This window comes from Embiotoca jacksoni, unplaced genomic scaffold (assembly GCF_022577435.1).
Source record: "Embiotoca jacksoni isolate LCO1_2020_lvr unplaced genomic scaffold, fEmbJac1.0.p SCAF_5, whole genome shotgun sequence".
Classification (NCBI taxonomy): domain Eukaryota; kingdom Metazoa; phylum Chordata; class Actinopteri; family Embiotocidae; genus Embiotoca; species Embiotoca jacksoni.
The window spans coordinates 12,420,938-12,436,163 of NW_027185403.1; the positions used below are offsets into that span (position 1 = coordinate 12,420,938).

At 41.0% G+C, this 15,226-nt stretch overlaps 3 protein-coding genes across 6 annotated transcripts; 2 read left to right on the forward strand and 1 right to left on the reverse strand.

The window, feature by feature from the left end:
- The first annotated feature begins 255 nt into the window (after window positions 1–255).
- Window positions 256–2,619, forward strand: gnpda1 (glucosamine-6-phosphate deaminase 1). 2 transcript variants are annotated; one of them, XM_069171715.1, is made up of 7 exons: window positions 256–344; window positions 608–735; window positions 1,171–1,272; window positions 1,357–1,539; window positions 1,688–1,872; window positions 2,020–2,194; window positions 2,324–2,619. In XM_069171715.1, exons 2-7 carry the CDS (start codon window positions 612–614, stop codon window positions 2,383–2,385), a joined length of 831 nt encoding a protein of 276 aa, XP_069027816.1. In that variant the 5' UTR covers window positions 256–344; window positions 608–611; the 3' UTR covers window positions 2,386–2,619. The 2 variants fall into 2 exon arrangements, with proteins under 2 accessions (XP_069027816.1, XP_069027817.1); XM_069171716.1 differs by having other exon boundaries at window positions 311–411.
- Window positions 2,620–3,239: 620 nt separating this feature from the next.
- Window positions 3,240–9,534, forward strand: ndfip1 (Nedd4 family interacting protein 1). 3 transcript variants are annotated; one of them, XM_069170780.1, is made up of 8 exons: window positions 3,240–3,441; window positions 4,231–4,324; window positions 5,753–5,892; window positions 5,993–6,080; window positions 6,383–6,507; window positions 6,663–6,729; window positions 6,819–6,927; window positions 8,023–9,534. In XM_069170780.1, exons 1-7 carry the CDS (start codon window positions 3,406–3,408, stop codon window positions 6,923–6,925), a joined length of 657 nt encoding a protein of 218 aa, XP_069026881.1. In that variant the 5' UTR covers window positions 3,240–3,405; the 3' UTR covers window positions 6,926–6,927; window positions 8,023–9,534. The 3 variants fall into 3 exon arrangements, with proteins under 3 accessions (XP_069026881.1, XP_069026880.1, XP_069026882.1); XM_069170779.1 differs by lacking the exon at window positions 8,023–9,534 and adding an exon at window positions 7,331–8,016; XM_069170781.1 differs by lacking the exon at window positions 8,023–9,534 and adding an exon at window positions 7,758–8,016.
- A 667-nt stretch (window positions 9,535–10,201) lies between these two features.
- On the reverse strand, window positions 10,202–13,099 carry fgf1a (fibroblast growth factor 1a). The gene is made up of 3 exons (XM_069171589.1): window positions 12,913–13,099; window positions 11,963–12,066; window positions 10,202–11,126 (listed from the first exon to the last, which is right to left on the reverse strand). Exons 1-3 carry the CDS (start codon window positions 13,097–13,099, stop codon window positions 10,926–10,928), a joined length of 492 nt encoding a protein of 163 aa, XP_069027690.1. The 3' UTR covers window positions 10,202–10,925.
- Between the last annotated feature and the right edge of the window lie 2,127 nt (window positions 13,100–15,226).

Here is a 15,226-nt window from a genome sequence, read left to right on the forward strand (position 1 = left end):
CGTAAAGAATGTGCTTTCTTTTTCAAATCAAAGATCCGCCATTGAACAGCTCACACCGGTCAGTGGTTTAGCTAACGAGGGGTGCGACATTGGAACAGCTGGACGGACGCACGCGCTAAACTCCACGCTGATCGAATTGGTTGTTTCGCTGTCAGTCAACTGGTCGATAACGCTACGGTTGACCCGCCCACCAAATAACAACCAATCACAGGCGGAGCGTCCCTCCGAACGCCAGCTGACGTCACCTCGCGGTGAGTGCTGTTTGCAAGTTCGCATCTCACAGCAGAAGTCACATGATCCATCCAGAGCCTGTCTGTTCACACTAAAAGCTGCAGATTCTCGAGGTAAAATTGACCACAATTTTGTCTTTGTGTTTTGCTACTTAATACAAGTTTTGGTCACACTGCGCGGGTGAGTTAAAGCTGTCTTTTACCAGTTTGTTTGTCGATCCTGAAACATTAGCAGTGATCTCATTGTACTATTGTTGGAGGAGATAGTTATCTTTATGAGTCTAAAGTCTGATTAGGTATTTTCTCCAGAGTTGCTTCGAGGCTGAACTCACTAAGACGCGGAAACCGTTCCTCTTTCCTTGTTTTCTTTTCTTCAGGACGATGAAGCTGATCATCCTTAATGATTACGACCAGGCAAGCGAGTGGGCTGCAAAGTACATCAGAAACAAGATCTTACTGTTCAAACCTGGGCCCAACAGATATTTCACAATAGGGCTCCCCACAGGTAAGAGAAAGATTGGAAGAAGCAACTGTGTTCAAAATATATATATTTTTTTTCAGATTTCAATAAATTCGTGGACCAGTGGCAGAGACGTTAAACTTGAATAATCCCTTAATATAGAGAAAAGTTTGTATTTTATCAAAAGCACCAAAATTAATGCATGTATCTTAAGCAACAGCTTATTTACAGTTTGTTTCACTTCTTAGCAAATTGACTCGAGTTTTAGATTTTGTGACAATATATTTCTTTTGCAAACTTTGCTGCAAAGAACCAGTGTATCCATCACATGAATTTAGCAGAGTATAAACCAAACATTTTAAGACTGAAGTACTGTCTCAACACAGTCTGTAGAAGTACAGCTCCTGAATAAATGTATTGTTAGTTCGCACTCTGTTTCTCATCCACTTAGTTGCTTTAAAATCCTTTTTCTGTCTTCAGGAAGCACTCCTTTAGGTTGTTACAAGAAACTGATTGAGTACTACAAGAATGGACAAATCTCATTCCAGTACGTGAAGACTTTCAACATGGACGAATATGTGGGCAAGTCGTTATCATTCTTCATCTGAACATTGAGTTTACACATTGGGGGAATTCTGTGTGAAACTGTCATGAAATGCTTTATAGGACTTCCCAGAGATCATCCTGAGAGCTACCACTCCTTCATGTGGAATAACTTCTTCAAGCACATAGACATAAAAGCAGAGAACACCCACATCCTCGATGGCAATGCTGCTGACCTGCAAGCTGAGTGTGAAGCCTTTGAGGAAAAGATAACAGCTGCTGGGGGGATTGAGCTGTTTGTTGGAGGTCAGGAGGACACGGTGTTGAAATCTCTACAACCAATAGCACTGTGATTACAAATTGTTTCCCAGTCTTGTTCTTGTGTCAAATGAATATGCAGTCATGGTTGAAGCAGTATAATTAAAAAAAAAACACTCTTCCTATCCTCTGTCAGGTATTGGACCCGACGGCCACATTGCCTTTAATGAGCCTGGTTCAAGCCTGGTTTCCAGGACCCGGGTGAAGACTCTAGCAAGAGACACTATCATGGCTAACGCCCGATTCTTTGATGGTGATCTCTCGAAGGTGCCAACCATGGCACTGACTGTAGGAGTGGGCACTGTCATGGATGCAAAGGAGGTTAGTGCTTCTTTTTTTTAAGCACTTGTTGTAGTTGCTTCTTTTGCAAACCATGTGTAAGGAATGATCACTTGATGTCAAAGCTTTGCTGACTTGCACATTTCCCCTGCTCAGTCAAACACCTTTACTGTTTACATTTCCTGTCAGGTCATGATTCTCATCACTGGAGCGCACAAGGCGTTTGCTTTATACAAAGCTATAGAGGAAGGTGTGAATCACATGTGGACAGTGTCTGCATTCCAGCAGCACCCGCAGACCGTTTTTGTGTGTGACGAAGACGCCACCCTGGAACTGCGAGTCAAAACTGTAAAGTACTTCAAAGGTAAGACTAAATCACAAAACGCGCAGTTACAGTTCATTATAGAGCATAAACTTCGTACATTTCAGTTGTCATGAACTGCTATCCAGGTTGCATTGAGAAACAGACATGTTATCTTTGCTTTCTCCGTAGGGATGATGTATGTGCACAACAAGCTGGTGGAGTCGCCTCCGTCAGAGCCTAAGAAGAACTGAGGAGCTCACGATCAAACTTGATGGGTTTATGAGGCATTTTTCACAAGAGCACACTTCAATGATTCCTTTATTTCTGGTGGAGATTGTGGTCGTGATCAAGCAGTGCTTGGAGTTCCCCGCAAAAAAAATCCTCAGAGATATTTAGGAGCTGGTTTCACGCAGGCTATCAGGTTTTCAGATTCATACAGATTTCCTTCTCATTTGTTCTTTGTAATAAAGTGAGTTTAATTTGTATATCTTGTGTGTTTTGGTATTTATGCTGTTGTTTTCAGTCTGTGCCTTCAATCACAACACAGAACAACTTCTTTTGTCTTTAAGTGCTCCAATTTGTGCAGGAAGAAGTGTATTTATACAAAATTACTGTGTACAAAGTCAGTTTTGTGGTAGGCCCTACTTGCACTTTAGAGCTCACCAAGATTTTTTTGATAGTTCAGACAAAAATATAGCTTTTTTTATTAAGATTTTTATTCTCTAAAATACAAAGTCTTTAAGGAATTTGGTGGGATGAACTATTGCAACATCCTTTAACTTGAGTCAAACTGATGGTGTCAACGGTTCCAAATTCATATGTTTATGTAGGTTTATGTAGATTTATGTAGGTTGGCTCTTTCCTGTGCGAACTTGACGACGCAAAGTTTCCGATGCACATGAAGGCAACATCCGGGCTACTGTCGTGAATATAATTTTTGTCCTAGGACGGCAAAGGCATAACCCGCCTTGTTAATCCACCTGATTGGCTTCGCTGGATTTTCTTACCTAAACTAACCAATCATCCGTGAGCCCAACTACGCCAACTAGCCAATCAGAGGACGAGTAGGGCGAGTCTTGCCTTTTGCCATCCTAGAAAAAAACCAATCTGGCTTCCTGGTGACCGAAGTGGAAGAAGGAAGGAGATGGCCGACTAAGAGGCAGCGTTATCTTTGCTACTTCGTCGGCGAGATTTGCTTTTCCGTAACGCAATTTTTTTTTTAAAGCTGAAGTAGGAAGAGGACGTTTTGGATATTTTGTTCCTATTCCAAAATGGCAGAACAAAACAGCAACGTCAGATATCAAGAGGTAAGTAACAGGTCGTTGAAGATGTAGCCCGCCGCTAGCTGTCAGCTAACAGTAGTCAACATGAGCCTGTCACTGAGGGGAAACAACGACGTTGGTTTACGGGCGGGCCCATGGTGGAGACACATATTTTAGGTTTACAAAAATCCTAAAATTGAAATGATTACCTTTTATTTGTGACATATAACTTGAATGCAGTGTTTTGCGTTCTCATCTAGCAGCTGGTTGGGCTCCTCGTAATGTCAGCCTGTATCGGCCTGAACAGGAGCGGTGTGTTTGACCAGCCTTGATCCAGGACCGTCGTGCTTACCTGATCACTGACCAATCCTCTCTAACTTAAACTACAGACACGGATCAGGATCAAAAATAAATTACTCGTGTGAAGGTGTAGCCTGCTCAGTTGTTGATCAACTGTATCGATATGCAGATGTGTGAGTTAATGAGTTTAGTGTACTTTGTGCTGTGTTGTAGTGATGGTCAGGTGTCAGTGTTGTTGGTGAGTGTGAAATAAGTGTTTACATATGGTATTGAATGAATGAAGTGTCTGACAAATCACCCGAGCCAAATCTCACCATTTGATGTAAAAAAAATTAAAAAAAAATCCTTTAAATCCAATATATTTCCTTTTAAAGCAGTCGTGTTTAATGACTTGTATATCTGCGTAATGGCCTATTACAACCAGAAATCTTTCCCTGGATTGCTACAAAGGTATAAACCAAATGGCAAATATGTTGTCTCAAGTTTTCCAAAAGGATGTTGCTGACACACGCCGTTTTATTAACCTTTCTTCAGCTGGTGAATGAGGAGGAGCCGGCCCAGTCTTCCCAGGAGGGACCTGCACTGGACGCACCACCACCCTACAGCAGCATTGCTGCAGCAAATGCAGGTTAGGCAGCTTAACAGCTTTGTCACACGCTGTCAAATATCTCCATTTTAAAATACGTTAATCCTTCCGTGGTACTACATGTCGGTTCTCCACCGACAGCGATAAGTCTTTCAGCTGAAAAACAGAAATGGTGTGGAAGTAAAATGAAAAGTAAATGAACAACAGTTCTTTTACTGTGTCATGTGATTCTCGTAAAGCATACGAAGCATATCTGACAGCTGCTCCTTGAATTTGAGAGGAACAAAGTCACCTCCTACACGATCCCCGCCTCAGCCTGTCAACCTGTACCTTGGTATTTTAATGTCAAAGCTATTCTGACGGCAGCATATATTTCCAACAAATTTAAACTTCAACACTACGTCACATTTGATGAGCTTCTCTTGTGTTTTATAGCCACATTTTTTTTACTCTGAAAGTATAAAATAACTTGAATAAGACAGAGTACAATGCATGTTAGAGAAATCTGAAAAAACTGCAGTAAAGCACAGATGTCTCACACACTGAGTATATATATACATTTATTTACATGAATAAATATATATAGTTTACTAAACTGTTTGCCATAGATTTTATATTGTAAAGCAGAATAGCATGTGTGCACGACAGATCTCATGTTTCTAATCCAATTTCTTAAGAGGGCATAGGTCAGCATGTTGCACAAGTGGGCGCGGCCTTAGATGAGTCCATTGATCTGTTTTAGTGCTTTTCGTGTTGAGGCACACAAAAGAGGATTTCTGGATAGCAGCCAAACGACCCAGATAAAGGTCTCAGCTTGTATGGAATGAACATAAACAGTAATGGACACTCATATTGTATATAATGGCTTTCTACCCGCCAGTCTGGTTTTCATAACTCTCAGCTCCTGCTTTCTTTTTTGATGGAAGCGAAAGAAGATTTTTGTAAGTCAGCAGTCAAAGCTTCATAACAGCTGGTGAATGAGTCAAAACCGGATGACTTTCAGTTCTGCTGTTGATATAATGTCTTGAGATACAAATTTAATTTCTCTATCTGCTATGTGCCAGAATACACAGTACAGTCAAGTACTAATACTAAAGTAAACGTACAGTGAAGCTCTGAGGTTGGAACATCAAAGTCTGCCGCTGGTGTTCAGTGAAATATCTTTAACTTGGGGACAATTGATTGTAGTTAGAATACGTCACAGGCTCCAGGAAGATGTTTTTATTCATTTGATCAAATAAAAGAATTAATTGAGAAATAAATTGACAGATTAATTGATAATGACAATATCTGCTGTAGTAGAGTAGAAAGTACACCATTTAAGCATTATTAAGGTCCAATAAATCAATCAACATTTGATTTTTTTTTTTGTGTGTGGAGTGTAAGCGATGCTCTGGAACGTATAAGGACTTGATTTCGGGAAGGACCTCTCGTCCCTGATGTAAAGTCATTTGCATGTCACATCCACAGCTTTCTTTGAATACAAGGAGGAGGGAGGACGATTTCCCAACCCTCCATCCTACAGTGTTGCTACCACTTTGCCCTCCTATGATGAAGCTGAGAGAAGCAAAGCTGAGGCTGCCATCCCCCTGGTCGCCGGAAGAGTCACGGTACCCGCCTGCTCTCAGATGTCATTTCTGTTGATTCGTCATGCACAAAAACATTCAAACAAAACAGAGTTATTATACGGTATATTTCATGCTGTTGCAGGAGGAAGACTTTGTGGCCAGGGATGACTTTGAAGATGCCGACCAGCTGCGAATAGGAAATGATGGCATCTTCATGCTCACTTTCTTCAGTAAGAAATGTTTCAGCATTTCAGCAGCTGACTTGTGCAAATGTATACATGTGATCACTGAACATTAACAAGATGGACTCTTATCTATGTTGCTAATATTTGTCGTGTAGTTGTTTTTAAATGGATGCTCTGGTTAACTATTCTCCACATTTGAAGGCTGTTCTACTCCACCAACTGCAAGTTTGTTTTTGAGCAAGAAACAGTAGAGAAGAGAATATGTGCCCGCCAGTTTGATGAGTTAAAAAAAAAAAGAAAAAGAAATGATTATGATTGATTAATAAACAATGTCTTTGTGTCTCTAGTGGCATTCCTCTTCAACTGGATTGGCTTCTTCTTGTCGTTCTGTTTGACCACATCAGCCGCTGGTCGATACGGGGCCATCTCAGGCTTCGGTCTGTCCCTCATCAAATGGGTTCTTATTGTCAGGGTAAGAGCAGCTTCCTGAATATGCAGCACAACCGGTTCAGCTTTTTCAGTTTTGTTTCAACAGGAGGAATAAAACGATGAAAATGTTGCGAGATAACTTTGCATGGTTGGAGTCATTGTACTGCTCCTCACCGTGTTCATCTTGTATTTCTGCAGTTTTCCACCTATTTCCCCGGTTACTTCGATGGACAGTACTGGCTGTGGTGGGTGTTCCTGGCCCTGGGTGAGTTATTTCCCCACTACTACACGTTGCGAACTGTTCTCTGTTGTGTGATCATTTCTCTCATGACGTATCTTTTCTTTGGACTCCAGGTTTCATGCTATTTATCAGAGGCTTTGTCAACTACTCCAGAGTGCGTAAATTGGCTGATCCTACTTATGCCACTCTTCCCCGAACAAGGGTACTCTTCATCTATTAGAGGTAAGTTCTTTTATTGTGGCCACGATCATCGCATCAGCCAGGTGTCACTCTTTACATGCACACACTGAGATCAAGGCAGCTGTTGAATATCTGACTTTACCCACCACCTACCAAGTGCTTTTTAGTAAGTAAATTAGTCGGGGTCATCATCACCGGCCGGCAGCATGCCTCTCATGTTGACTTGAATCTATGGCTGTGTGCAGCAGTTTACAAAGATTCACACTCAAAACATTCGATGTTTTGAGATTGAAATAAGTCACCTACGAGAGTAAGTTCGGTTGATCAGGTCAGATGTCTTGACGGGCATCTCGTGCGCGACCGTTGACAACAGCAGATGTTCAGAAAAACTTGTTTTTACCTTCTCTCTGGACTGTATTTTGTTCCCCACCTGCACTCCGCGAAGACCCGTGCCCTCCTCAGCGTCTCATTGGCTCGTTCCGTGATATTCTTATCCTAACCAACCTGACCGATGACGACGACAAGTCAGTACTCGCCAGTCAGCGGCCGAGGAGGGCGGGTTGTTGCTCGTAGTGACAGCGGCTGTTGAAAACGGACAGAACACATAGCGTTCCTCCTTAAATCCTTAAATTCTGGTCGAGTGAAAGTTCAGTTCAGTTCAGTACGTACATGTCTGGTCCTTTTAGTCCTACAAGAAGCATTCAGCTTTCTGAGAGTCACCAGTTTTCACGGTCACTCATTAAACCTGGCCATTTTCTGTCTACTGTAGGTATTTTCTATGTATACAGATATAATATAAATGTAGACATTGGCAACATTTAAGTTTGCTGTGAAAAATGTTTCTGATCACAAGTTATCTGTAATTTATAAAGATAAACTCACGCCTACCAAGTGTTGCAGCAACATGGAAACATGGAAACTGCAGCCTGGGTGGTTAAACAGCACACAGTTGAAGTCAGAAGTCTCTTGATAAGAAACTCAATCTATTGTAAAGCTGAACGAGCCGAGCGATCCAAGCAAGCGTTAATAAGTAGGTAACTGCATAACATTTTTACTGGCTGACGTCAGGAGTCACTTCTGAAGACATGATCCATTTCTAAATTTGATTTGTACCTCTTCCTGTGATTAAAAATTCAGGATGTGGAGGAGGAGGAGGAGGAGGAGGAGGAGGACATGAAGAAGAAGAGTTTCAAATTAAAGTGAACCAGAAATCAACCAGATGAGATGTAGATGACTCAAGACAATAAAATATTCAGGAATTATATCACTTGTTTTACTTTTGTTTTGAAACTTTATTAATGGAAAATGGTTAACAGTAATAGTCCCTAAATGTACTCATTAGTGGTGAATGTTAAGTGCTATTTACATCTGTCTGTAATGTATAAGTAATGCCTTATATCATTTGATGGTAGCATATGAGCATGCATCTGCCCTTAAGGTCAATAAGTAGGGAGTGTTGTTGACACTTGAAGCCAACAGGTTTTAATTAGTACAACACAGTGTAGACTTGCCATAGCATGCAGCACACTTTGTAATCGGCACGAATCTCACTTTCATGGTTCTACGAGGCTGTTTTTAGAAACCACGTACACTTCAAAAGCAAGCTGTCATTCGTGCTAATGTTTGCATTACCACGCATTTCACTCACCTGTTGGCTTTAAGCAGAGGTGCCCGTTATTTTATTGTTTTAAAGCCGGGAGGGAGCAGTGTTGTCCGCAGCTTTTCAGTCAGTAGAAACTGATCATTAAGGGCATTGTGGTAAACTATAACTTGCTTGGTGTCAGTGCAACACACCGAAATTACATCCGTGCGTCAAAAGGTTACGATTTTGCCTGTTAAATGTTTTACTGTGCGTTAAATCGGGTAAAACTATCCAACCTGGAAAAAAAATAATTCAACTTACAGATATGATTTTAGAGGATCCGGCCGGCACTTGTGAGACGCCAACAAGCCAGAAACAAGATGGCTGCAATTGCCAAGTGACAAACCCCCGGAGCTGCTCGGCTCAACAGAGAAGTGACTCTGAATTTTCTGGACAGTGACGGCGACCAGGAGGATATTTTTTTATGAGCACATGTTTTGGTCTACGTCCTTAAAAAGCTCATTTAAGCAGCAACAGCGTGACCTCTCCATGAATCCTCCGTAGAGTCCACATCCCATTCATTACCAGTGGAGAAGCTCTGCCATGATAAAAAAAAATAAAATAAAAAAAAGAGTCCCGGCTGTTAAAGTTCTGGATCTAATTATCTAAGAACATATAACTAAGTTAAATTCCATTTCCAGGTGGGTTTTTTTGCCTTAAGATTTAATTGGCAGATAAGGAGAATCGTTTTTTGTTTTTTTTTCTTGTGGGTATCAATTATATCAAAGAATGTTGTATGCAGGTGCACTTTTAGCAACGTAGCCAATAAAACCCAGGGGGATGTTCCCATCCGTAGACACGCAAAACAAGGTGGCGGTGCAGGACTTTGTTTGTGTTTTACATTACAAATTGAATCATCAGTTAACTCCATACTTCTGCCGAGGCTTTAATTACAGACCAATTATGCTTATTTCTATGTGATGTAGAGCTGCAACCTTTTGAGGTTTTGTTGTTATGAATCTGTACAGATAATGTTTAGTGTTAAATAAATGTCACTTTCAATGTGTCGTTTTGGTCGTCTGGTTTGTGAACTCAAGTGCATCACAGCAGGTACAACATTCAGGTTTCAGATACTCAAAATAGATGAGGTTTATTTAAAATGATTAGTTACAGGTCAGATTTATGAAGTTAGGGATTTTTGTTTTGTTTTTGTTTTACAGATCAGCGGCTCCTAGTGGCAGCAAAGTGTAACTGTTGGAAACATGAAACAACATCCAGAACTCTTGAGAAAGCCGTCATTGTTAAATTGTTTGTCCTGTGAAACTCCAGTTCAAAACTACAAGTTTGTCATCACATGTACAGATCAAAGTGCAGATGACAGAAAAGTCCAAGTCACGGCTCTCTTTTAAGATGGCTAGATCACCATGGTAACTGATGCTGCAAAATGAACCTGGTCCGAAGTAGGTTGAACTTGCTCCGTTGGTCACCCCTCAGGTGTCCTACTTTATGAGTGACTGCACACATACCGAGACAAAGTCCACTGCACGACAGACACTTTTCTAAAATGTGCACATGCAACTGCAATAAAGATATTCCCACAGAAAGCCAAAGATGATTTCCAGACAGGTGAGGAATCGGTTACAACACACCCAAATAATAAAGATAAAGATCAGCAGACTGACAGTAAGTCGAGCACAACATATGACCATTTACTGGGAAACTTCAGCTCCCCGTTACGCTTACTGTATTTAGTCAGTGTGGATGTTTGGAAAGTTGCATTCAAATAGTCCTTCAAATTCTGGAGATCTGACATGTTAACTGTGACGTACGTTGGATAGACATCAAAACTACTGACTCCCTCGCAGCACTGGTCCATGTCCCACATTGTCCCATACGGACATACTCTTAGCCTCACATTGGGTTCGAAGGACTCCGGTCACGCTACTTGGAGCACATGACCGCCACGGAGCAGCAGAAGTTTCCAGTCAATGAGTTACAAGTGTCGGGACATATAAAAATATATGTCCCGTTACTTTTGTCAGCCTCTAAAGTTCCACCAAATGTTATTGAAGTGGAAACTGTTTAAAAAAATACCAAAAAAAATGTACTCAGAATATTTGAAGGACAGTATTTTTTTTCCCACTCATTGCATAAAAATGGTCTCGAACGCTCCTTAATCTGAGCATTTGAGATGAACTGAAGCGCAGGTGGACGTGTTGACACTGCTCGTTGTTTCTCCTCACCTTTCCTTCTTCTGTGCAATAAGACGACCTGCTACCAGACAAAATGGGATGTTGCGTTAAGTGTTTGAAAAGAAGATTGCAGGGTGCAGCGTTTCAGCTCCGATACATTTTACGACTGATTATTGTGTGACATGCATATGTTCAAAATGTCCTGTTCCTCTGAAGCCATCCTCGAGCAGCGTCCGGTGCTTTTTAGTTGCGGCGTCGCCGTGTCTTCAGTCCTGGGAGCCATTCAGCCGTCTGGGGAGGAAGAAGACGGCCTTCTGTCTGATGCTTGTCCTCGGACCACGTTTAGGTTTCCCGTTCTTTTTCAGAGCCACGTACCAGTTCTGGTTCTGATATTTCCGAGACTTGTACGTGTTGTAGTGGTTCTCCTCCAGTTTCTCCAAGAAGTAACATTCGTCAGTGACTGTGGGCTGAGAGAGGAACACGAAACAAGCACCGTCAGCTGACTGCAGTCTTAGAGGATTTATTGGTTTCAGTTTAAAAAGGCAATCGTCAAGTTTCATAGTACAAAAGTAAAAATTCCTGACATTCACTGACTAAAAAGTTGAATTTCCTTTTCTTACAATGAACCGAATTTGTGTGCTTCACTTATTAGTTCACAGGCATCTACAGCACAAAACCTACAGTTGTTTTTACTACTTAAACAATATACTCAGCAAAATATTTCTTCTTCATTGTGAAAAAGATGAATGAATGTACTACGGCTGCCTCCGACTAAAGACTGTCCTCCACTTGGCTGCAGCACAGCAGTAATGTAGCAGCATGCTTCGTATTATTGGCTGCGAAGGACTTCCTCTCCGAAATTTTAAAATCGATCAATCGTGGTTTTACAAACTTTACATTTGACCTTTAGGTCATCTACTCAACCAATTGTTTTGTAGCCAAAGCTGTCGAAATGTTTATTTTCCTGGCATGTTTGCATTCGTTAGCAGCTACAGGAGAAAGTACACATGGACTGAAGTCATTGTTGTCGAGTAGGAAGGAATAAAACCGCTCGGGGGGGGGGGGGCAGGCTCAACAACACTTTACAGAAAAAAAATACTTCAATGAATATTTTACATTTTGAAAAATGGAGACTTAAAATTTAAACACAGTACAAACAAAAACTCCATGATATCCATGATGATCAAATCCCCTGAGTTTCCATGTCTGGAGTACTTTTTGTATAATTCCTGGTATTCCAGAAATTCCATGACCAGTGGGAACCCTGCATTGATCCCAAATGTATTCAGCTGTGGATACTCACGGAGTTGTACAAACGTCCTTCACCACTCATGGCCAGATATCGGCTGGCTTCTATTCCTTGGATGACCACGACGCCTGTGTCCACAGCTCGGAGTTTCAAAACAACTGAAAGGAGAAACAAGTTATAATAAATCTAATGGCTGATAAGTCACATAATCTGTTGTCTTTAGGACTTCACTGTAAAGGTCAGTCTCTCCAGCATCTGAATGTTCTCACGTAAAAACTTTATTTTAAGAAATACAATGCGTAGATGTCATAATACATTATTTACTTTTATTGATAACATCACCTCAGTGCAAATCAGAAAATAAAAGTGGAAATGATCCAGCAGCAGGCCCTTTTCCATCCATGTCCTCTTACCGCATGTTAAATGGAAAAGAAAAGATAATTATCACCCACCTGCAATACAACTTAAGAGTCACACAGTTACCTAATAAAGAAAACAACCTGCAAGAAAGGAGAGGAGAGCAGATGAGGAGAACTGGTGTTTATGGAAAGACCTTAATTAGGAAGGTCTGCTTTTATGTTCTGTACCAGTTTCCACTTTATCAGTAGTAAAAACTGGACTCGAAACAGGTCAAACCTCTGCACCAAATACAGAAAATGATAACGTCATGCGTGTGCGTCCTGCTATTAAACTTTTTTAATAAAAGTAGAAAAGCCTCTGCTGCTTCCACATGTTCCCTCAGATAAATATATATACAGGCGGCCAAACATGAATAGATTTAAAATGAACGAAGTCAAATAAGTCTGTGTTTTCCAAACTAAACAGAAGTGGCTTCACGTTAAAAAAAAATAAAAATAAAAGATATTGGGACGGTTCCCACATGTAATCTAATTTAAAAGAGGAGTTAATCGACTGACTTTGCAGTAAAGGAAGTGAATGCATGACGTGAAGTGAAGGCCTGACCTAGATGTAAAGTGTGCTGAATGCTGCAGTCTGTTACTCACTGTGAGCGTCCGTCTCGTCCTTCTGGCCCCGCACCGTCCCATCGGGGAGGATCTGGAGGTGATATCCGCGATTCTTGCAGTAGAGCCGCGTCAGCCGCTGGTAGTCCAGCAGCAGCAGGTCGCTCTCCACTGCCTGGTCCCCCTCCACTGCCTGGTCCCCCAGAAACAACAGCTCTCCATCCGTCATCCTGCTGGCAGGAAACTTGGCTCTGTACCACAGCAGGTGGTTTGGCAGTGTGGATGCTTTATATGGAAACTGTCAGCGGACTCTATCCCCCTGCAAAAGGTCAGGTGCCTACATGCTCGTGAACGAGCCGCAGGGACCACACAAGTAGCTGAATGCCCGCTCCCGACTCTTGGCCCCATCCTTCCAACTCGGGTGATGTTATGGAGTCAGATCCCTGCCTGTTATGGTTTCAAATGAACTTTTAAAACGTGCAGTGATTTTGGTGACTTTGTTTTTATTTTTGTTTAATTTACTTGTAGTAGTTAAAATGCAATAAAAATGGAGATGGAAATACAGTAAGTAGCATAGATTACCTGAACCATCATATCTAACAGCGCAATATTCGATTTCTATTATCCCTCCAAAATATATCTCTATAAATACTTCAAAATATTTGTTTTTATGAAAAGTATACACGTCTTGATAAAATTAGGGATAAAAACACGTTTGTCATCATCCAGTTCCCCGTCTGAGTGTTTCAGGTGTCCGCTCACACCTGCCATTATGCTTCCTGGATAGCCCATGGCAGAATCATGCAGGATATTTTTCATGGTTACAAAATAAATACATAAATAGATAAAAGAAGCAGGCAGATATTTTCAGGTATAATAACTGTTTGAGTGGAGGGGAAAAAAAAAACCCTCAACAACTAACAAACCTGGTAACATGTGGAAACGTGGGGTCAAATATGAACACGGGAATGTGCATTTATTTTCATTGACTTTTAAGATGACATCAGTTGAGTAGGTGGTCCTTTGGTGTGGCCCAAACACATTTGTGTTCACAGCGCTAAAAAAACCCAAAAAACAACCGGTGGTCATGTGTGCAGCTCTGAATGCGTTCTGGCTGCATTCACACCTGTACCTTCAACTGACCACTTGCGATCGGAGAACTCAGGACAGATGTTCGTGCCAGGTGTGCAGAGGGTCTTACAGAAACAACGTGAATGCGCTGTACAGATACAGGAAACAGGAAAATTGGTTCAGATTAATTCCTGGTGATACAGTGTACAAAGTTTGATTGGGCTGCTTGAGGAAACAAACAGGAAAAATACCAACAAGCAGAAACAAGTAGAATTTCCAGCGCAAACAGTAAATGTTATCATGCCAACTATACTACATGATGACTCTCAGCTGTTTAATTTGAAAACATATAACCATTATTATCAATATAAAATATTAATGTTAAGTGTTTCCCACCAGTTCACAAAAGGCAGAATTATTTCACACAAACCTTGGTATTTAGTTGGTGTGATTGCTGGCTGAGGAGGAATCCTGTTCCTTTGCTGCCACCTTGTGGACAGAACCAGCAAACCAAACATTTCAAGCAAAGTCGTGCTCCATCTTCTTTCGTCTCATTTAAATTAGTGGCATACAGGGTTATAGAAGTTCATGTTATTGAGGGACACCTAGCCAATGGATCAATTCAGGTAGACCTATATTAACTGAGACATAAACAACATCAACCACTCACCAGTACAGTATCAGTATCAGCAATTGAGGTGAATTTACCGAAGTACCACAAATATACTCTTTTAAATGTCTTCGAAATGTTACTTATGTAAAAGTACGCAAGTTTGAGCAAGAAAATAAACCCATGGTGACAAAAGTAAAAGTACTTGTTTTGCAGAACAGCACGTTTCAGTGTTATATGTCGTATGGGCAAGCTGTAACGAAGGTGGATTGCGTTATACAACGACAGGTAGTATAATCTGCATTACAAATCTTATTTTTAACTACTCGGTAATAAAAATTAAAAAAAAGTTTTCATTTACTCAACTAAAAGTCCTGCATGAAAAATCTCACTGCAATAGAACGACAACAGCAAAATCTCGAGAAAATATTTCAGTAAAAGTTCCGAGTTGCCCTTTTTCCATGAACATGCGGTGTAACCGATACACATGATGGAAAAGCTCCACGTCATTCCTACTAGTTCAACCAATATTCAAAATGATTCTCATTACAACTTGAAAGGCTTCTGAACTCTGCTCGCACACGGGTTGAATTTCAGCGGGGTTTCAACAGTCAATAAACCAGTTGTCAGAATGGAAAAGTGTATTTATTTGATGAACAAGTGCTTGCTGTGATC